General features: G+C 41.8%; 1 protein-coding gene across 1 annotated transcript; it reads left to right on the forward strand.

Moving 5' to 3' along the window:
* Positions 1–387: 387 nt before the first annotated feature.
* On the forward strand, positions 388–22,603 carry dvl2 (dishevelled segment polarity protein 2). The gene is made up of 15 exons (XM_020629249.3): positions 388–926; positions 8,472–8,541; positions 10,279–10,433; positions 13,529–13,638; positions 13,874–14,003; positions 14,889–14,979; positions 15,133–15,202; positions 15,318–15,457; positions 16,401–16,477; positions 16,575–16,642; positions 16,747–16,881; positions 17,211–17,342; positions 18,351–18,527; positions 18,865–19,089; positions 20,628–22,603. Exons 1-15 carry the CDS (start codon positions 766–768, stop codon positions 21,188–21,190), a joined length of 2,304 nt encoding a protein of 767 aa, XP_020484905.1. The 5' UTR covers positions 388–765; the 3' UTR covers positions 21,191–22,603.
* Positions 22,604–23,199: the final 596 nt, after the last annotated feature.

The following is a 23,199-nucleotide window of genomic DNA, read 5'->3' on the forward strand; positions in this document are numbered from 1 at the left end:
TATTGTTGAGCCCTTGTTAACATGAAAAAGAAAAATAAGATAATGTGCCAATCTTAACCAAGGCCTCAGAATCTTCTGATTCTTCATTTGAAGTCACGGGCCGCAAAAAAATCCCCTCAAGGGCCGCAAATGGCCCTCGGGCCGCACTTTGGACACCCCTGGTGTAAAGGGTAAGGGTCTTTATATTCCAGTGTTTTTTTTAATTTATTGTAAACGTATGGATTACAAGATTAAAACAAATTGCCTAAATGTTTGAATTTCCCTGGATAAACAAAAAATAATAATATTTTCAAAACTTGAGCTCAAGCAAAAATCCTGTCTGGTAGAGCACGTAGAGAAAAAGAAAAGAGGGGGGGGGGGGGGGTAACGTGTTTACGTCATACGCCGCGTTGGCTCGCAAAAAGTGGTGTTGAAAAAGTTTTTAGACCCCCTCCCCTGTATGTTTTTGTTGGGGGAAAAGTTGTTGGAAGTTAGGTCGTGTGAATGTAGCGTGTCCGCCGTTTTTCGCCCCTCGGTTTCAGGGGGAATGCGAGTTTTTCCAGAGTCGGACAGCGAGCTTTTGGAGCAGCGTTTCTCCGCTTTAAGTCCTCTGGCTCCGGCTGAAAAATCTCAGTGGCCATCATCGTTTCACCTCTGCCGTCTCGTTAGCCACCGAGCTAGCTGCGCCGAGAGCTCACTACCCCAACAAAGTTAACCTCACCTCATCGTGGCTTTCTTGTGGTGACTTTTCGCTTTGGAGGGATTAAAAAAAAAGCAACAATAGAGATGGCGGAAACCAAAATAATTTATCACATCGACGAAGAGGAGACGCCGTACTTGGTGAAGATACCCATTGCTGCCGAAAATATCACTTTGCTGGATTTTAAACAAGTCCTGAACAAGCCAAACTACAAGTTCTTCTTTAAGTCTATGGACCAGGACTTCGGGTGAGCTGTGTTTTTTTTTTTTTGTTCTCCTTTTTTGCAGGGAAGAGATGTGTGGTTTTGCATACAAACTAACTCAAGTGTTAACATCTTTTGTAGGCAAAGTAACAATAAAAAAGTGACAAAAGCCGAAAACCAAAGTGTTTGAATGTGACTTCTGTTTATGAGAGGATCAGCATGAAGTTAAGTCACTATAAATGCTTGCTTTTATAAACAACAACAACAAAAAAAAAAAAAGGTGTCAATGTTGGAATTTGTGCATGTTTGCGTGTCAAATAAGTCATGCAATCCTATCTTGTGACCGGCTGTCGTATGTTGGTCACAGGGAATAACTTCTGGTTGAAGGATAATATACACAAAGGCAGCCAACAACAGCCTTTATCAAAAATCTGAACAGATATAATAAGCGGTGATGAATACACAAGTGCTTCTATAAATACTGAGGGTATGTAGGCTGGGACATTTCTTCGAAAACATCATCATTACAATGGGAGGCATTCCCTGTCCCTGCTGCTTTTCTTTACCCTAATCCTCATGCCTCCCTCCCTCCTTCAGTCCATCATCTTGTGAAATCCTCGCCTTTTCTTTCAGCGGGGACTGAAGCCAGGGTTTTGTCTCCCCTCTTTAACACTTTGGCCTGCCAGCCATCCTTTCATTCCCCGTGCTTCCTCCCTTCCTCTCCCCCCCCCCCTTTTTTCTTCCAGAAAAGAGCTGTCTCCTCTCCTCTATCAATTAATCTTTTTTTTTTTTTTTTTTTCCTCAGTGGGACTGGCTGTGCTTTTTCCTGCATAGGAATGCATGTTTGTGGTTTATTCACCCAGTGAGACCCTTAGGGCTCCTGTTAAATGCATTGTAGTCTTGGATGAGTATTAAGGCTGGGCCATTTGCTTCCTTTTCTTTATGGATGGCACCATCAGAGTCGGTGCTCAGGGAGCTGCTGTATCAACTCGTCAAAAAAATGAAATGGACGCGATGGCTTTTCATCAGGCGTTGGCAGAGCTGGCAGGCTGGAGCTGCCCTGTGGATACAGATCATTTGAATATTAATAGCAGCAACATCATTGACTCAATGGTAGAGAGCATTGAGATGTGCTTTTAAGAAAATCTGAAACACTTTCCCTGATCATCATCCGTTGTGGGGATGTTGAAATACTGGTAAAACAATATATCAAGTTGATTTTAGGTGAGCTGCTTGTATTTTCATCATATGACCTTAAGGTCAGGCTATAAAACAATGTCATATTCAGGTCTGGAAACTCTGTTTGTTACCAACAATGTTTCCTGACAGTTTGTGGCCTCAGCTGTTTACCAAGACAAAAACAGACGATGAAAAGAACGTCTTGTCTACCTGAAGAGGGTTAGTGTTACCTGGTTAACTTTTAGTCTTGTGTTTATGGAAAAAAATACATTTTTTTTGTTAGCTGTGATTACTCAGAATTATTCTACAGGTCTTAGTTAAATCCCCTTTTGGAGAAATCTACTTATTTGTGCACTGATTAATTGTTTGGCGATTAAATCTGTTTGAAGTGACCAAAGCCGAACCATGCACTTTTTAAATGTCTTGATTTCAAGTCAAAAGATAATTCATTTACCAAAGGCTACCAAAAGTTACAGACGCTCACGTATGAGAAGCTGGAATCATGTAAACAAATGTTTGCTAATTTCTTTTTACGAAAACATGACAGCAGAATTTTCAGATGAGGGACAAGATGTCCTCATGGGGAATGTTTCTGGTTTCTGCCGTCGTCCTTTTTTTTTTTACTTTCTTGAATGGACCAACCATATTTGTGTTAGCTTTGGTTCGGGAAGCAAAGGAGGCGGTACACTTCGGCAAAAACATAAACCATGGAACCCATCAGACATCAATGCTGCAGATTTGATCCTCTTTCAAAAAAAAAGAAGCTACCTTCATTTGCAGTTTTGTTGGTGTGGATTATGTATCACAATCCAAACCCTGTTCCTTCTTATTTTTCAGAACAATAACTAGCGCACAGAAAAGGGTTTTTGCACAGATTCATCATTAATATACGTTCTGGCTTCTCTAGAAGCTCAGATAATCAAATATTTGACCCGAGCAGATAAACCTTTGTGAGGTGATACACTTGACTTAGTTTTTTTTTGTTTAGAATGTTTTGTTATAACTAAAAAGAGAATAATACCATTATCACAATCATTGCAGATACAGTGTCTGACATTTGACTTATTCATCACTCATTCAGTCACTTTAGATTCAATGTCATTTCAATGGGACAGTCATTGTTGTCCCTTTTAAATCAAGAAGCATAGGCCCCAATATTAGACACACATCTAGCTATGATGCAGTACAGATCAACAGTACCAAAACAGCATTTGAGATGATCATACCGTGGATTAAGACCTTACTAGTAACAAAATTCATGAAGGTACGAGTTGTGTCATCACTGTATTGTTAGACTGAGTTAGATTTGGCTTGATGTAGCCAAATATATGGCTATTAATGTGAGTTTAATCCCAATAACTGTAAGAGTTTAATCCATGCAACTTCAATGGACACAGTGGTCTTTGCAGAGCCATTTTTTTTTTTTACAGTCAAAAGTTCTCCTTGGGTTATTTTAACTCAATCAACCTCACCACAGCCATCAGTGTTCTTCCCCAGTTGTTGTCAAATGTTTTTTTTTTTCCACCCCGTGTCACTGGAAAGGACATGATTACATTTAGACCATGTGTGTGTGTGCCTGTAAGTGAGCACGCCATGTTTGTGTTTTTTTTTTTTTTCAAAAAGCAAAAAAGTCCTCTCCTCAAGAAAGCCACCCACTCAAACGTGTCCAGCAGAGCAAAGAGAGACTTTGAAAGACGGAAAAACTCCCAGTCCCTTAACTCGCATCTCGCAGCTCCGCTTCACGCTCCCTCATCTGAATATCTCGGACTGAGTTCAGATGAAACATTTCAAACATAGCTCTGAGTCAGCTGTCCAATCAAAGCAGGGACGTTTCCCCCCCTCTCGCCCTCTCTCTCTCTCTCTCTCTGTGACCCAGGAGAGAAGTGTGTAAAAGTGTGTGTTTTCATTTGCCCCTGGTACAAGGCCAGCTGTCGACCTGAGAGGGCTGTGTGTGTGGCGGTGGGGGAGATCTGTGGAGCTGAGCAGGCCTCTGTCGGGGCTGAAAACCTGAGGCTGGACGGAGGCCATTTGCTGGGTGTCTGGTGCATCCACTAGGAAAAGGGGTGGGGGCAAGAGTGGGGTGGTGTTCACTCAGTTATTAGATATTCTCTTGAGTACAGGAAGATTAATTGTTGGAAAGGAGGGAACTGTGTTGGGTTTAAGGAATTTAATGCTAGCAAGGGACTGAGGGGAAAAAAGGAAGTGGGGGTTGTCGGCTTCAGGTTTTAAATCCAGCAGGACGCAGCATATTTCAGCCCTTGTTTGTGCATTATTCGAGGCATTTTAGAGAGTGTGTGAAATGACTCTCGCCTGTGTTCGCTTGTTTGTTCGGAGGAGCCAGGAATGAAGACAATTACACTCTCCAGAGAAGAATGTTGCATCTGTTCAGCCGCTGTCGAGATGCTTTTTTTTTTTTTGTTGCTGCGAGAGAGGGAGGAAAAGTTAAATAAATCGGATGAAGGAAAAATGTCTGTTAGCAAACATTCAGTAGCCACACGCAGTTCTCGGAGACGCTTCCTTTAACAACTCCCCACTAGTTCCCACAACAATCTGGCCGTATGCTAACACTCACCCACAAAACCAGCTCTCAACAGCTGCTTACGAAAGCCCAGTGGAGCCTGACCAAGAAGAGGAGGCACGCTGGCAGATGAAGCTGGAAAGCATTAAAAGTCAAGTCAAGTGTCCTGTCCTCCGTGTCGCTCTGTCCCAGTAAACTGGTGTAATAACATGTTGGCATGCTGCTGGGGGGAAATTACACAGCTCAAGTCGAATGTTTGCCTTTCTGACTAAACGTGGAGGAAGAGCACGGAGTAGAAGACGAGCCAGGCGGACGTGTTGTCTTTCAGGAGCTTTGGCCATGTGGACTTGGCTCTGCAGAGGCTCTTGCTGAGAGGGTTATTGTTGTTTTTGAGTATTGGATTTGCATCTTTCTGCAGACGGCAACTGCAAGTAAAACAGCCATTTCTCATTGAAGTCCAGCTTGGTACTTTTTTTGTATTAGTTTTTGATTCAAACAGCATAGATGAGAATTGTGCCCATCTGTAAATATCAGTCAAGAAATGCTCCATGAATCCATGTAAAAGCTTCTTACATATTACAAACCCCCAATGGGCTCTAAATTACCGGTAGATGTTTGGATTTCACTAATAAGAATTTAACCAAATATAAAGTTTCTGATCTGCATAAAGAAAGTTATTCCTAAGTACAAAACAGCGCTATTTGATTGTGACCTTAGAAAGACTAGTAGGGACCAGCTTATAGAATTAGATCATTTGGGCGTGTGCTTTGACTCCATGACACCTGTGGCACTTTTAAGAAAAATACCAAAGGGATGAAATTCAAACCAAATATTTCAACTCCACTGTTGCTTAATAATTGCACGTTGAGAAACACAGCTTGTGAAATCTCTGTCATTCATAAAGTATCTCTAGTGATAAAAGATGTTACTGTATCGTTTTGAACAGTTGGGTCCCGCGTTACTTCAATAGTATTGGTGTACCGTGATGCAATACTACCGTGGACGGGAGTGCACAGCTTCAGCTGCTTTGCACATAGACAGGTCTCAGTTAACCAGGGTTCAGTCGGTGTGACAGCAGAGGGTGAGAGGAGCTATTTCAAGGCGTACGCCGATTGTGAAGCAAATGCAAAATGTATAACAATTCTGTCAGTTCTTATGTATTCATTTAAGTTTGTTTTACAAAATAGGAAAAGCCTGATTCTGCCGTAGACAAAATGATTCCCAGTCTCAACCTCTCAGTGAGGACTACAGGTTATCAATTAAACACTGGTATCTGATCTCTACTCTGTATCCAGGCTTTTTCCTACAATCAAAACTTCACAGCAGCCACCAAACTGTTCAGCGAGGTTATCTCTCACCGCTCTGCTTTCACTTCCTGCAGGCGATTCGATACTTGAATATGTTCGAACATTACTGTGTCATATTCTAAATTTGTTGGAAGTTGATGGGAAAAAAAAAAAAAAGGAAGTGACAACACAATTGTGTATGTGTGCTGTCTCGAGCTCCGCTGTCACTCCCACCTGGCATTGTCGGCGTGCCAGACATTGGTTACTGTCATGGTGTACTGCAGAACGCGAGCCGTGGCTGCTGATGTTTTTCGATGCTAGCATTGCTGATTGCGTGGTTGTTGACAAAGCAGACGCAGCTTACATTGCTGACAGTCAGGGTAACCCCACAGACACCACAAAGCCGTGTGTAAAAAAAAAAAAAAATGTTTTAAACCCAAGACCAGAGGAGCCGATATGTCCAGTTAAACTAATCATCTCATCGACAGACATGCAGACTTGTTTTAGGAATTCAAAGAGCGACAGGGTGTTTAGTGATTGTGATAAATAACATAATCACATGCCCTTATACGTACACACAGAGCGGAGACCTCTGTTAATAAGGAGGTGCTTTCAGTGCCCCGCTGTAGTGTGTAAATAATCCTGTGTTTGAGCTCTTTTAATCACAAGGCTATCAGACTGAATTATTAAACTGTTGAAACTAATGTTGGCATCATTGAAATATCTCTCCTGACCCGACAAGGCAAACAAACAGATGTCAGCACAATCTGCAGCCTCCATGTGGAGGCAGCCTCTCCTTCCAGCTGTGTTTGAAAACAACAGAGACTCAACAGATGCAGAAAGACTGAACAGATCCGTGAACATTAAAATTAAATGTTTCTTTCTACAATAATCATGATATCAATATCAAATTGATAATAAAACAATTTGTTTATACAATGATAATTACAGCTTAAATGTAATATATCTCCTCTGTCGTTCCTTTTAAAGCCATTTAGTTCTGTCAGGTGTGTCATCATATATATATACTTTTATTATTTCTCTCAGTGTTCTCAGTTTTGGCTGTGGTTTTGTTTCAGTATTAGTAAAGGATATTTTGGGCAGGTATCCTATCAGTCATCATTTATCTATCGTGTTAACACTGCTGCATGACTTTTCATGTTGCATTGTCTCTTAAAAGGAAACTGATAAAGCATTTCCTTGATGTCGATTAAATCGTGACGCTGGTGTGTGTGATCTGTGGATGCTTTTAGCCTGTAGCCTTTAGCACTGTGGTAACGTCAGAGCTTCAGGTGTTAGCGGTGAAGCTTCTAACTTATACATCTATTTACTCTACTGATAAGTGTTCTCTTATCTCCCTGTAGAGGCTATGCAGGGCGCTTTTAGAAGAATATCTACCTGATGGCAAACTGAACCATCGTTTGAAGTGTCGATCACTTTCAAACATCACTGCAAAGTAGCTTGACTCCAACAAAGTCAGCTGCGTCATTTAAAAAAAAAAAAATGATCACAATCTCTCAACGCACTGATGACCAAGATGTAGCACACACACACACGCTTAAACACAGAATAACATAGAACTGAAATAAATTGATTATTACCTTCCTTCTTGTTTTAAATCGCTTAATATTTATTGCTATTTTCCGACTGCTTTAGTGAAGCACTTTGAGCTGTATGTTTTTATGTATTAAAAGGTGCTGAATAAATAAAGCTGAGTTGAGATCCGCCTCATGGATCGACCCATTGATACCTGATCTATCTGTCTGAGTCAGTATCAGACTGATATCTGATACCAGGATAGGATCAGTGCATCCCTACATGAGAGCATCATTATTAAGATGATTTAACTTACTGGCAGCTGTTGGTGAAATAATCAACAGAAGATAAATAACAGAAGTTAGACAGAAAGTCAATGGTCATATTGGAAAATACAAGGGTAACTGGATAGAAGGCCAAAATTAAACTCCACTCTTGTCTGCATGAAGCATTGATTGTTCTTCAACACATCTGGACAGTTTCAGGTGTTCTTAGTTCAAAGTGCTCCACAAGTGACGCATCGTCTGTCTGGATTTGTAATATCACAGATTAGACTTATTTCTCTTGTCAAACAAGGGCATCATGTTTTTGGATGACGAAGCTTGAGGAATGAAAGACCTTTGATTTAAAAAATGAACAGCTGCATAAAGAATCAGATGCTAATCAGACCTTCCTTCCGATCAAAGGCTCTGTTTCACGTGATACTTGAACGCGGCTTTTCTGGTGAAATTAGACTAAAGCTTTACTTCACTAGAGCTGCTTTAGTGCGGTGCGATGACAAGTGTGAGATAAAAGAAAAACATGTGAACACGTTAAAAAGAATTATATGAAAATGAACGTCTCATCAGCATAAGTTAGTAACATCTAATGTTATCTAATGTGTAAGTAGTGTAAACTGTAAAAAGTCTCAAGGGATTATGCCTGCACTAAAGCCTTGCTTATATATGATGCTGCACCATGTAGATACCACACACACACACACACACACACACACACACACACACACGTCATGATGTTTTGAGTAGAAAATGATTGATTCCTTTGTTTGCTCACTTCGTCTCTCTCTTTCAGGGTGGTTAAAGAAGAGATTTCTGACGACGGCGCCAAGCTTCCATGTTTCAACGGCAGAGTGGTATCATGGGTAAGGAAAAAACTCTCCTGCTGCATCTTTGTAATAAAAGTGAGAGTTGATGCCTTTCAGATGTGAATTAAAGACATTTTTCTTTTGAACATTTCCACAAAGCTGGCAAATATTGTCAGCTAGAAGCCGTTTTCAGAAACCACCTTTTCTTTGACATGCAGACTTATCATCTTCTCTGATAAGATTGTTGTTAACTGTTTTTGGTGAGGGGTTGGCAAGAAATATCTTCTTGAGAGTTTAGGAAACCTGAACCAGACTGACTGTGCAGCCAGGTTCAACAGAAGGAAACAGACTCACAAAATCCTGAGAAGCTTTCGCCACAGTTTAAAGACGTTTTCACATCACTGAAAATATCAGGAGTTTTCTGCAAAGCACTATAGGTCACTACAGCTAACCCCTTGTTCTGTAGTTCAGTTTGATTGTAGGAGTGTTTAAATGAATGAAATACAATGTTTTGTCTTGACCTAAGTCAAAAAACAGAAAGGAAAAGAGCTTTTGTTGCTTTCCTGCTTTAATATCCAAACTGAACTGTCTTTACAATTCATTCTTGTTTGCCGTGAAGAAATGTCATCGTTTTACAAATACTTCCTGTATTATCTCTGTTTGTTTGTTTTTGCTTTTCTTGGGGCCCCTGACTTTCTTTTCTCTATAGTTTACTTCCAGCCATTCCTGGAAGTAAACTATAAAGATGATATGATGCAGCCAGACCTCTTATTAAATGGTCGTATAAATGTTAAGTTTGATCAAATGCATATTTAAAGGGTCAAGTGGGGTCTTTATGGAGATAGCGCATAACAAATCTGTGTGTGAAAAGGATTATTTTAGGATGCAACATGCAAAGCTTTAAGAGCTTTTCTTTTTTTCTAATCCACCCCTGAGTAAGGAAACGGTTTCTGTCTTTGCGTTAATGGATTCTTGAACAGCACAGCAGGTTACAAGTTACAGTAGAGCGAGCTGCCAGTTTGTCATACATTTCCATTTCTCCAGAAGACCCCCTCTCCCTCTCCAGGTTCCATTTGAATACAGACAAAACATCGGGAAGGGGGCCCAGATCAGCAGGTTTTGAGGCCAGAGCATCTGTTAAGTGCATAAGAGCGAGCGAAAGCTTAAAAGAGGAGGGGGTATCAAAGCTCAGAGGGACTGATATGTGATCTGCAGGCTAAGACGGAGGGATGGAGGGATCCCCGAAGACGAATGTTGCATAGCTTTTTTGTGGGGAGGGGGCTCTGTAGAGAGTGTTTGCATCACTCTGTGCAGAATGATGGACTCCATTTGCTTGAAAAACTATATTATTTCACATATTCGCTTAATACGCCCATATCCTTTCCTGACTGGTTTTAACGACATGATATTCCCTTCCTATGTGTTTTTTGTAACGGGATGCTGCATGTCATTCATCCTAAGCGTTGCTGTGTGATAACTGTGTGTGTCTACGTGGGCACTTCTGTTGTATAATGAACAGAGACAGGTTAAGTGTAGGATAGTGTTTCAGTATGCCCCTGAGACGTCTATCTGAAAAGAGTACAGTGTTTGTGTGTCAAAGCAATTGACATCTTACCCGTTTCTCCTCCCTCACCCTCTTTTCATTCTGCTGCTTTCTCACCATCTCGTCACTCAGTTTGTTTTGTGCCAATTTCTCTTAACTCCTGGTATTTTCTCCTACTTAATTCAGACTTTTCTCTAACTTAACTCTCCTGTTTGGCCTCTTTTATCTGAGTTCTCATTTTCTCTTTTCAGCTGGTATCTTCAGACACTCCAGCGGCAGAGCCTCCTGTGGCCGTGGTCCCCCCTGTGGAAACGACGACCCAGCCTTCGCCCCCTCCTCCACCCCTCCCACCTCCGCCTGTGGAGAGGACCGGGGGCATCGGGGACTCCAGACCCCCCTCCTTCCAGTAAGACAATCTCTCAGACACTCATCAGATTTTCTGCTGTGAAGAGATCAATCAGAACTGCTTGATATTTCATTTGTAATTCAGCACTAAACATACTCTGGTCCTTCTCCGTTGGCTGTAATGTAGCTACTGAATCCTTTCCAGAACATGTCATACACTCCCCGTATCAAGTTACAACAAGAATAGCAAGAAAACAGCAGCTCATTTCAACATGGTCTGTGCTACTGATGGTCTTGTTATTAACATGGCCGGTTCTTGAAGAAGCTGTCAGAAAATCAAACGCACAGACTTCTTTTTAAAACGTTCTCCTTGCGCATAGTTTCAACATTTTGACATTTGCTTAAGTAGAGAGCTTGAGTTCATAGATTTTTCATTAACCTCACATTGTCATGGGTTTAACTGGGCCTTTTTTCTGCTGTACAGCTAAAAGTTGTTTCTTACTTATGCAGCACACACATTTTCATTTATTTGGATTATTTTTATTTTTGGCCACCTTATGAATGTTAATACATTTTTACCTACAAATGAAATGTCTATTTAGCAGCTAATAGCTAACTTTGTCTGGTTGTATTAAAATGACTCTAATGAAGGTAGTGGTAGTACATTAACCAGCTGTATATAACCGTTAAAGTAAAATGGTCTGCATTCATGAATCCTCTCATTTCTAACATCAGAACTTAAATATCTATGACACAGGAATCACAATGATGTGCTCCTTGTAAACAAAAATCCATCTGTTGATATCACCTTGGCACAAAGCTCATCCTTAGAGACTTTCAGTTTACTTTGATTTCCAGCGTGGCCCCTTCCACAGAAGGGGGCACAGATGGCCTTGCGTACCTTGAACAGAGGTCTCTAGTCCTCCCAAGTGGGTGGCGTGGGAATAAGACCTGTGGCTCCTTTCCCGCATGTCTTCCCTACTCTCTCTCCTTGATTCCTTACTCTATCCACTGTCCTAGCCCAATTAGGCTTTAAAAAAAAAAAAAGTCCAAAAATAAATCTTAAAATAACAGAGGCACAGAAGATTCCTGCTTTTCAGCGTTAAAGTTGTAGAATACAGGACTGAAGCTCGGCAAAAAGTTCTATCTGGTTGCAGGACAGGCATGTGGATGCTAACCTACTTGACGAGTTAGAATTTAAATATCTGTTAAATAATCCGGGAAGTTGGTTGCTAGGAACCTGCCAATACAACACACACACACACACACACACACACAGAATAACACAGTACATTACACACATTCGCACGAGCAACAAGAATATGTTGAGCTAAATGTGTCTGACTCTTCGTAGGATGGTGGGTGAACATCATTTCTTTCAGATTAGTGATTTGATCCGTTGGTCAAAGAAATTAGCGTTCAAGGAAACCTTTAGGGGGTGAAACCTCCAACACAGTCATGTCAGACATTTAAAGAATAATTGGACACTGCTTTGATTATTATTCTGAACTTTGAGGAAACCATAACTGTTATTTGAACAGAGCCTGTAGTGTCCAACATATACAATCATTTCAAAAGCTTCTGAGGTCCTCAGGAAGTCGTCTGGAGCTCTTTAAGTCTGGCTTTAGGGGTCACCTGGAGTTTACAGCTGTAAGTGCAACCTCCCATTACGCTGCCGTGCTCACATTCATCTCTTACTTTAAGTCCTCATCATCCCGTCTGTCTGCTGTGGCTGCAGGACGGTGACCTGATTGTTTCTGAAACCAGATTCAAATTAAAATAATATTAACTGCAATAAATGTGCGGTTTACAGTTGCTGGAAAATTAAGCCACATTACTTCTTTCTTTCCGTTCCTGTGTTTGGACCCTGATCAGTGCTGCTGCTCGCTCTGGAAAATGAGTTGTGCTGAAATTGTCTGATGAGGAAAAGCCTCTCTCTCTTTTTTTTTTTTTTTTCTTCCATCCTGTTTGCATCTGGGTTTCAGATTCAGATCGTCTTTATTGTCCCACGGGGGGGGGGGGGGTTGTTCTGCAGCAGGTGCACACAGAACAACGCAATACACAGGGGTCAAGTCAACAGTGAAGTCAGACAGCATAGATGACACAATATTAAAAGAACAGTATCAACAACATTAACAGCAAAATAGAAAAATTAGAGCTCACACAGAAAGAATCGGAAATTTCTAGGAAGTGGAAATCTGCAAAGTGAAGACGCAAGTAAAACGACCCGAGTGTTTGCCACAGAAACCCTCGGTACACCTCTCAACTCTCTCTACAGAGTCTTTGGAACAACCAGACGTTAACTGATAACTGGAGCTAGATGGATATGCCAGAAAAACTAGCTTACTGCACACATTTCTGTATCAGCCGATAAGAAACAAACATTAGCGCTTCATAAATATAAAACTAGGATAAAGGTATTTTGTTTGGCTGCAAAATGCCTCCCTGGGTGTGTTGCTTAGTTTGGATACTTCTTAGTACTGTTATCTGTAATTCTAATGAAACATCGGAGGTTTATAATACTCCCTGCACATGTCCTGCTCATGATCACAAAAAGGCTGCAAACATTTCCTCCTCTGGAGTACTACTCTACTCATTATGTAACATCATCCATATCATATTTAACATCTAAGAGTGTAAGATGTACAGTAAGTGTAGGTTAACATCATCCACTGAAGTGGATCAAACACCTGATACAGCACCTCACTTCCTGTTCTTCCACTCAGCAGCTCTTTCTTCCCACTTATATGAAACAATACCTTTACATGAGGAGAAAATGCATCTCGTATCTTTGTTATCAATGATAATGTAATTACAGCTCTTAAAAATGTCAGTGTCCACTGTCCTGTATAATCTAATACAATGTATATTACAATATTGGTCATGTAGGTGCCAGATTCTGACGGTGTCAAAGAATGTGGATCAATATAGATCATGAATCTGTTTCTGCTGAATCAATATCTTTTTGTATTCTCTTTTTTTAAATGTCTACCCTGAGTCTTTTCAAAGGAGTGCATTGTTTAATCCTCGGAGCTCTCTTTGGTTGATAATGTAATTTGCACATCTGGAAGAACTTCTCATGTTCATCACTTTGGCAGAGGGACATGAAAACCGAGTTTGTTCTCGCTCTAATTCTTCCCGCGGCTTCTTTTACAGTCCCAATGCGACGGGCAGTGTGGAGACGCTGGACGAGCAGACGGAAACCGAGTCCGTCGTTTCCTTCAGGAGAGAGAGACCCCGACACAGAGAGAGCATGGAGCAGCACGGTGAGAAAGAGCAGATCACAAGAAATGCCGTTTTTTTTTATGACCGTTAGCCATCAAGATATGGCGAGCCGCCAACACCCAAACAATGGGCCGAGTGCGATATAAATCAAGGAATGTGGAGAAAAGAGGAGTGTTTGTGATCTATAGGGAAACAAAAGCAAACGATGACCTGAGCAAACATGAAAACGCTCTCACTCATCTTCTGGCTTTTTTTTTTCATTCTGTGGTGTTCCAGGGCCTCGTATAAACGGTCAGAGTCGACTTGAGCGCCACCTGGCGGGCTACGAGAGCTCCAGCACGGTGATGAGCAGCGAGCTGGAGACCACCAGCTTCTGTGACTCTGAGGACGACGATACTATGAGCAGGTGGGAGGAAAGGTTTTATTTATTAAAAAAAACAGAACAAAAAGACTAGTGTGTGCACATCCAAGCAAACTGCATACAGGTGCAGGATGAAAAAAGTATAAACTGCAGATGAAAGAGAGAAAGGTCTGCACACTGTTCAGCTCCCAATGAGCAACTTTATTAAGAGCAACGTTTCAAAACGAAGGGTCTCCTTCAGGCCTGAAGACGTTGCCCTTAATGCAGTTGCTCATGGGGAGCTGAACAGTGCGCGGACCTTCTCTCTTCTCTCAGGAGGTGTTTTATTGACACCAACACATCAAATTAAAAGATAACAGCAGTCAGGAGTAGTTAACGCTAAAGTCTGATGTTACCTCTCTTCTGCTGCTCATTAGGGTAATTTAATCTTTTGGGGTTCTAATGTTTGAACTCCTCTTCATGCAACTTGTAGAGTAATTGTCAGTACAGTTGACATGTATATATTGGTATTTTACCAATTGATAAAACACTCCATCTGTGGGATTCAGGCCTTCTTTGTCACCAACAGCTGCCTTTCCTTGTCTTTTGTAATTTCATTAATTTAATTGCTGTTTTTATTCTTTCTCTACTTGGAGATTGAGGATGGATAAAGCGATCGCTTGATTGATTGATTTTTGGGGGAAAGAGTCTGCTTAGATTAGCGTTTAATAAAATATATATAAAGAAAAAGAAGTCTACCTATCCAGGAGTAAGTCTGAGTAAAATTAATTGGTTTCTTATTTAAATATCCTTACCTCGTGTCCCCATCTTTGTGTTTTTTTCAGACACAGAAATAAACTCAAAGGTCAAACAGAAGCAGCCGTTTTTAACATTAATAACGGCATGTTTCTCCTCCAACCTCTCACTTTTACTGGTCTTTTAAACCTGCAGGTTCAGCAGTGCGACAGAGCAGAGCACCGCCTCCAGGCTTCTTAAACGGCACCGCAGACGCAGGAAACAGCGCCCCCCACGCTTAGAGAGGGTATGTACTGCTGAGCTTTTCCCCCCTTATTGATTGTGTTTGTGTTTTCTTGCTTGAATTTGAGATTCAAATTAACATTGTAATGTAATACTTTGAAAATGTATTTTTTTTCTACTTTTTGAACTTACATGTTTTGTTCTTCTCCAACTCAAGACGTCCTCCTTCAGCAGTGTGACTGACTCCACCATGTCCTTAAACATCATCACCGTCACCCTCAACATGGGTCAGTAAACTCCTGTGTGCCTTGAAGAGGCTCAGAGTCAAAAACTGCTCTTCACCTCCTTTGTCCTGACAATGTGTGTAGTGTTAACACTTCTCCTTTTTTTTTCTGGATCCAGAGAAGTACAACTTCCTCGGCATCAGCATTGTGGGTCAAAGCAACGAACGTGGAGACGGAGGAATCTACATCGGCTCCATCATGAAAGGAGGAGCTGTGGCTGCAGACGGACGCATTGAGCCTGGAGACATGCTGCTGCAGGTGAGGGAGAATGGCAGCGACTCAGTCCTTCACCAAGTTTGTTTGTAGAAAAAAGGTTAAAGCGAGTGTTGCACTGGGTCAGAAAATGTTGAGGAATCAGGTGCTCTTCAAGGATTGGAGACGGAGGTCAGATGGCAATAAGTAAATGACTGTTCTGATTACTAACTAAGTTATGATGCAGTATAACAGGGATGTGTCAGAAGATGCTTTGCGGGACTTTTTCCTCTTGGTTTGAGTGCTTTGGATACATAGAACTTTCTGGATAATTGATCAATCATGTGGTCTTTGAAATTTGCAGAATGTTGTGAAGAGGGCCAAACTACATTTAGAAAATTAAAGATAATCAGTTTATTACAATTTATACAATTCACTGAGTAGACGCTTTTATCCAAAGCCACGAACACCAGAGAGTAAGAACAACACAAGCAAAGATCCAGAGAGGAGGAAACAACGTCAGTAAACGAACAGCTTTAAGTCCGATCAGAAACACACGTACTGACGGACAGAGGCAAACAGTGACAGCTGCTGACATTTCTAATCAGCAATATCGTCATCATTGTCAAACAAAAACATCATCATCATCGTCATCACTAAGTGCGTAGGTGTTCATGAAAGAGCTGGGTCTTTAGCTTTTTCTTAAAGGTGCAAAGGGACACAGCAGGTCGAATGGAGTTTGGTCATTCTTTTCACCACCAGGGGGCGACAGAGGAGAAGAGTCTAGTTAGAGACTTGGAACGTTGTTGTGAGGGTTGGATCAGATGCCATTCATAAGCAGACTGTGGACGGGAGGGGGCGTAAACTATTTCAGACAGTAAAAAAGCAAAAAGCCGACAGAAAAGGTGGAGAGAGGGGAAACACCTTTCCATAGTTTGATTACTAAAGTGACTTATTCTTTCAGCTGTGCTGTGGTCCGTCTAACAAATGTTTGTTCTTTCTTTATCAGGTGAATGACATCAACTTTGAGAATATGAGTAATGACGATGCTGTACGGGTACTGAGAGAGATTGTTCACAAGCCAGGGTGAGCTGCCGTTACTTTCTTTACAATCCAATCTAACAAAAAGACGGAGTGGTGGACAGTAATGACGACGATGTCTTATTCATATTTTGTTTTCTAGGCCCATCATCCTCACAGTGGCCAAGTGTTGGGACCCTTCTCCTCAGGGCTACTTCACTCTGCCTCGCAGTACGTGTTAACTTCTTCTCAAGCAGCTGATTAGGAGCGTCAATTGTTGTTTTTTTTATGTCGATGGCGGTTACTGCTGTCTAATATCTTCTCCGCCTGTGCAGATGAACCGATCCGACCCATAGACCCGGCAGCGTGGGTGAGCCACTCTGTCGCCATGACAGGGGCATACCCTGCTTTTCCAGGCAGCTCCTCCCTCAGCACCATCACGTCCTCCTCCTCCGTCACAGAGACTGAACGTAAGTGCTCTAACGTCCCTCACATAAAGCCTCATCTTCCACTTTTAAACCCGGCCTGGTTTCTTTGCCAGCCTGTCGTATCTTTTCCTCTTCCAGTCTCTTTTTTTTCCGTCTCTCTGTTGTAATGACGTTGGCACGAGAATCGTCTTTCACATCTGTCTTTGTGCTTTTGTGGCTGTTGTTACATGATGTGATGAATGATGTCTGCTGCTTTCCTGCCTTTGATCTCCTCTTCAAAGTACCACTCCTCTCCTTCTAGCTCTGACCACGTTTGGATTTCATCTCTCTGTTATTCTTTCATTCATCCTCACCGTCTACATTTCTTCCAGGTTTCGATGACTTCAACTTATCGCTGCACTCTGACATGGCCTCGGTCGCCAAGGCCATGGCCTCCCCAGAGTCCGGTCTGGAGGTCAGAGACCGCATGTGGCTGAAGATCACCATCCCCAACGCTTTCCTCGGTGAGTGGAGACGAGGCAGAAAGAGAGAGGAGATTAGTTTAATGATCGCTGTGAGCCTCGCACGGTTTTACAGGGCAGGCATTATGTTCCCAGAATGAGTTCCGCGTGACTTGTAGGAAGGGAAAAAAACTAGAGAGCGTGTTTTGAATGGAAACATCTGTTAAATTCAAGTCACCTGCATCACAGTGACGTAAAGTACATGTTGCTTCATTTTTAGTCTCTTGAAATAAAGATTGAGGTTTCATCTCAATCTATTGAACTATCCAGCAGCTTGAAGGTTCTCAGTCAATACCAATATGTTTATAATAATACATATGCATTTCTGTTATTTACTACCACATTCATTGCTTTGATCAATTAATGAGGTTTAATGTCGTCTAATCTTTTAGTTTAGTTTATCTACATTTAGGACGTATTAAGGCTTGTAGATATTCCAATAAATAACAGAATTTACCGCCACATAAAAAAATGAGCCTGCTTTTTTTTTTAAAGGTTTATTTTTGGGGTTTTAATGCTTTTATTTCGACGAGGACAGAGGACAGCAGATAGTCAGAAATCAGGGAGTAAGAGATTGGGGAAAGACATGTGAGAAAAGTACTACAGGTAGGGATTCAAACTCAAGGCTGCCAGCCTGGAGGACTGCAGCTTCTGCACATTGGGCATGTGCATCAACAACTTTTGCCTCTATTACTTTAAATGCACCTGGTCAAATTACTAATTTGTCTTAAAGAGATACTTAGTTTCCACTTTCAGAATTATTATAAATTTTAAAAGTTTTTTGGTGGGCTTTTATGCCTTTATTTAGAGCTAGGACAGAGTCAGAAATCAGGGAGAGAGAGAGAGTGGGGAAAGGAGCCGAAGGTCGGATTTGAACCTCGGCCGCCCGCTTGGAAGACTATAGCCCCTGCACATGACACACGTGCACCACTAGGCTACGGGTTCATTTCAGAATACATTTTTAATAAGTATGTTGTGTGAAACTTACAGTCTCTTAAATGTTACCTCCAGGCTCAGACGTGGTGGAGTGGCTGTTCCATCACATCGAGGGGTTCCAGGACCGCCGTGAAGCCAGGAAGTACGCCAGCAACCTGCTGAAGGCTGGCTTCATCCGACACACGGTCAACAAGATCACCTTCTCCGAACAGTGTTACTACGTGTTTGGAGACTTAAGTGACTGCGAGAACTGTGAGTAACATGAGAACGTGGAAATCAGACGCTGACTTAGATCAGTCTGCATGAATGCTGCTCTTGATTACTCTACATTTGCACAGAGGCTGCGTGTTTACACACTGAGGGTTGACAGGGTCAGACATGTGACATTGTAGTTATGGAAGAATTTCTTTAATGTGGTGCCATCAGTAAACTCAAATCTGATAACCAGAGGAAAAAGAACTCTCCAGAACTTCTTATTTGGTATGATTTTGGATCAGAACTAGTTTAAATTACTTTAGCTTGTTTAGCTGCCACTGATTGCTAAGTCACTGATCCTGCTCTTAATCTCCTCCCTCTCATCTCTTCTCAGACATGGCCAACCTGTCCCTGAATGACAATGATGGCTCCAGCGGGGCCTCAGACCAGGACACCCTGGCCCCCCTCCCCCTCCCTGGAGCGTCCCCGTGGCCCATGATGCACACCTTCCCCTACCAGCCGTACCCCACACATCCTTTCTCCAGCCAGCCGCCACCGTACCACGAGCTCACCAGCTACAGCTACGCCCCCGGCAGCACAGGCAGCCAGCACAGTGAAGGTGAGCACAGATAGCGATCACATGGTCTTCATTAGAGAACCTCACAAGCTGATAAACATGTAACGGCTTACTTACTTGAACAGAAAGTGTACGGTACTGCAGCCGTAAGAAAGAAAGAAAGACCCTTTCTGCAGTCTAAACTCTTTATTTTTTAAAAGCATCTCCAATATTTATCCTAGTTTGACCTCGTTTCTGCATGAGGAGCTTATTAAAAAGATTGCAGAGGTTATATCTGAACCAATTCACTTACCTGCTTCCATCACTGCAACACCTGTTGGTTTGCCGTTTGCCTGGGAAACCGAGGGGCGTCCAAAACGGCCATGTGGGGGTGCCTTAAGACCGCCTTCCTTCTCTGGTCAAAACAAAAACAAACCCTTCATCACCGGAGTCTAAATGTAGGATGAGGACATACTGGCTGCTGCGTTGTTGTCAGAGTAGCCAGCACTTCAACAAAGCATGTTTCCTTAAAGTTTGATGACGTAAGTTCATTTAATGATTTAATTCAGTAAATATCTTTCATATTGCTCCTTTAAATATCACTGTCAGGGTTGTTAATGCATTTTGACAATTGTGCGATAAAGTGTTTTTGGACACATACAAGAAACAGAACGGGATGGCCGTCTGAAAAATGTCAGTCTTATCCTCTTTGCCCTGCTGTTGTTAAAGAGACACCAATCAGTTTTGTAATCAACTAGTTCTATCATATGTTCTACTTTCAGAAAGCTCCTTCAGTTTCAGTTTTTGTTGACATGGTCAGAATAAAAGGTGTTAATTCTACTTTCAGTACATGATGTTTTTGGTGTGGTAGTGGGGGGAGGGGTGGTTGGACCCTGGAGTGCACAATATTGAAAGTAGTTAGCTCCCCTCATGCATGTTAATGGAGTGGTCAAAATATAAGGACACCTTTTAATGTAACACTACAGTACATAGTAAGTCTGGGCTAACTGTGACCTCTTTTGACGAGCTTTAAGGATTATAGATTCATATTAGTGAGAAGTAATAGAAATATTAAAACACATGAGTTCACAATCGTTGTCTGACCTTATGTGGATAAATGAAGAAAGAGAACCCTGTTTAGACTTTTATTAGCAGTGTTACAAATGTCAACGAGACTTTAATGAGGTTTTCGTGCAACTGGAAGAGAAGCCAACGTTCTGGTTTCACTTTTCCTCTCTGTACTAAATTGCTTGATTACCTCCTGAGGGAGACGCTGACATTTTGGCAGGTAGGCGGAAACAAACAGTGTTGCGTTCACAGGCTACGTAGTCTGAAGATAAAACCTGAAGACAACTGTGGAATAATTTTTTTTTAAAAAGGATTTCTTTCTATCAGAGTAAAACTGTTCAGTTTGAAGGTTTTCAATGAAAATTATTTTAAAATGCAGCATGTTCCTGATTTGTTGCCACTCATGATGTAACAATACTCACAACTGTTCAGTGCTCAACTCACAAAGACAAAGATGGCATTAAAGCTAGCTTAACTCTTCAAACCTGTTTAGTTTCTGCCTCATCTCAAAGCCTGTTTCTGTCTGCCCTCAGGGAGCCGGAGCAGTGGCTCTACGAGGAGCGAGGGCGAGCGCCGTCGCAGCACTAAAGGTCCCGGCAGCACAGTAGGCGGAGGAGAGAAATCCCCGTCTGGTGCTCCCGGAGAAGGTGGCGGGGGTGACTCACGCTCTGGCAGCGGCAGCGAATCAGAATACTCCACCCGCAGCAGCCTGAGACGTGGCCACGGTTCAGCCGCCCCCAGCGAGCACAGCCACGCCTCCTCCCAACGCTCGCATCACCACCGCATGCCCCACCCTCCCCACATGTCCCCCTACCCGCCGGGCATCCTGCCGTACAACCCCATGATGGTGATGATGGTACCCCAGCACCCTCACCCTGCAATGGCCACCGCTCACGCTCTTCCTCACCCGCAGCAAATGACCACAGCCGCCATGCATCCAGCTCTACCACCGCCCCCTTCCTCCGTTCCAGGGGGGCCGCCTGGAGCCCCACCCACCCGTGACCTTGGCTCCGTACCTCCTGAGCTGACGGCATCACGTCAGTCCTTCCACCTGGCCATGGGAAACCCCAGCGAGTTCTTTGTGGACGTGATGTAGTGACCTCTGACCTTTTCATGTGAAGTTAGCGTACAGTTCCCACTTTTATGACGAGGATCTGGTGGTACCTATCGGAGTGCACAAGGGCCTTTTGGAGTGAGGGTACCTGTAATGAATATGGTGAGAACAGGGTTTCACATCCACAAAAGAAACAAGACAAAGTTAATACAAAACTAAATTAGGATAAGTTCTGACTTAACGTCCACATTTTGTAGTTTGTCATATTCAAATCCATTTAAAAAAAAGTTAAACTTACCTACTTAACCTCCATGTTCATTGTTCTGATGCAGACACCAGTATCAATACTAGCACCCATACCAGTGTTGGTACTGGCTTCGGATACAGCCTAATATGCAGTAGGTACGCCAGTCATGAACCGATCCTAATTTATTCGCCCCCCTTCAGAAATCAACCGGTTTCAGGTCAATTCTTATGTGAAGAGAACAAACATCAGTGCTGTGTTTTACTTGCTTAGTTGTTGCTGTCAAAGATCAACAATAAGTATTTTCCCACCAATTATATATGTCTGTTTTTGTTTTTTTGCACTGATATGGGAGGGGTACCTTGCATTAGCTGTTACTCAAATCTATGGAATTGGGAACATCTGTAATCACAATGACGAGGATTGTTTATTTTTCTTTATAAACAAACTATCTGTTAAGTATTTTTGAGTTCCTATCAGAGCAATCCTCAAAACAAGAAGTGTAATATTTTACACTAACTACTTAGGTCAGAACTGTCCCTCCAGGAGCCGCACATTTTAACACCCCAGGGTGCCAGGTACACTGCAAACATATCCAGACCGTGTTGTCAGAATCCACAGCAGCAACAGACTTTGAGTGCCTTACTTTTCCAGTTTTAAGAGACATTTTTCACACTCCTGGTACACTAATAAAAAAAAATAAAAAAAACTCATTATGTTCCAACATTGTTTGACAATGAACCTCTGTATATATCTACTACTCTTCTGTAAATGCAATGACACAGAACAGCTAATGTGAAAAGAAAATAGGTCCAAGAATGTCAGGTGAACTTGTGTTTAGTAATCACTTCCTAGGCCTAGTCGTCAATAACTCTAATCGTAATGACTTGTTGGTGTGGGACTGTAGAGGCTTAAAGGTACTAATAGGAAAAAGATGGCTGACAGCGGTACTTTTTGATTACATTCTGTGTACATCTAAAGTTACTGTGATCCAAATGCCCCCAGCTCCCCATACTTATTTTTATGTTACTGACTCGCATTATTCACCCATTTCATTTTTGTATGAGTGACTATATAAATCATGTATAACCAAACTGTTAAGGTGCTAAATGAAGACTCAACATTTCAAAAAGAATGACATTGACTGTGTCATGTTTGATTTCATATCACCACCTTTGTTTGTGTATTTGAGAATAAATTTGATACTTGCATTCTGTTTGACTTTTTTTTTTTTAATTCATTTTAATGCTTGGTGTTATAGACGTATGATCATTCTGTATGCTGATATGGAATATGCTTTTGCGTAGCACAATTATGTAGTAAAACTTGTATTTTCCATATTTATGCACCCAAAAGCTGCATTTTTGTCATAATATTTCTTCAACTTTTTTTAAAATCTTATTTTCTTAGTCAAACTAAATAGTCATTTTCTGTATACATCAGTTGTATTTTTGTATTGGGCCAGTCGTGGACTAATGTGTGCACTCTCAGTGTTATACTACTTCAAAATTGTTGTCCTTTCAAAACTCCTTTATTCATGAATTTCCCTTTGCACTGAGCGATAAGCATGTTGATATACCGGTAATACTACTGCTCAATCTTTATACAATGGTTATTACGGTGCGGAAAAAGTGACAGAACACCTCAACTAATAACAAAAAATATGCGCCTCTCCAGAAGAACACTGTATTGAAATGTATATGATGCTGACAGCTTCATCTGTGCACTGCACTGTGTGGTAACTATTTCCAGTCTGTGGGTTATATGGACGTTTTTGACCTTTCAGAAGCAGAGGAAGAAGAAAATT

The sequence above is a fragment of the Labrus bergylta genome, chromosome 22 (genome assembly GCF_963930695.1).
Source record: "Labrus bergylta chromosome 22, fLabBer1.1, whole genome shotgun sequence".
Classification (NCBI taxonomy): Eukaryota; Metazoa; Chordata; class Actinopteri; order Labriformes; family Labridae; genus Labrus; species Labrus bergylta.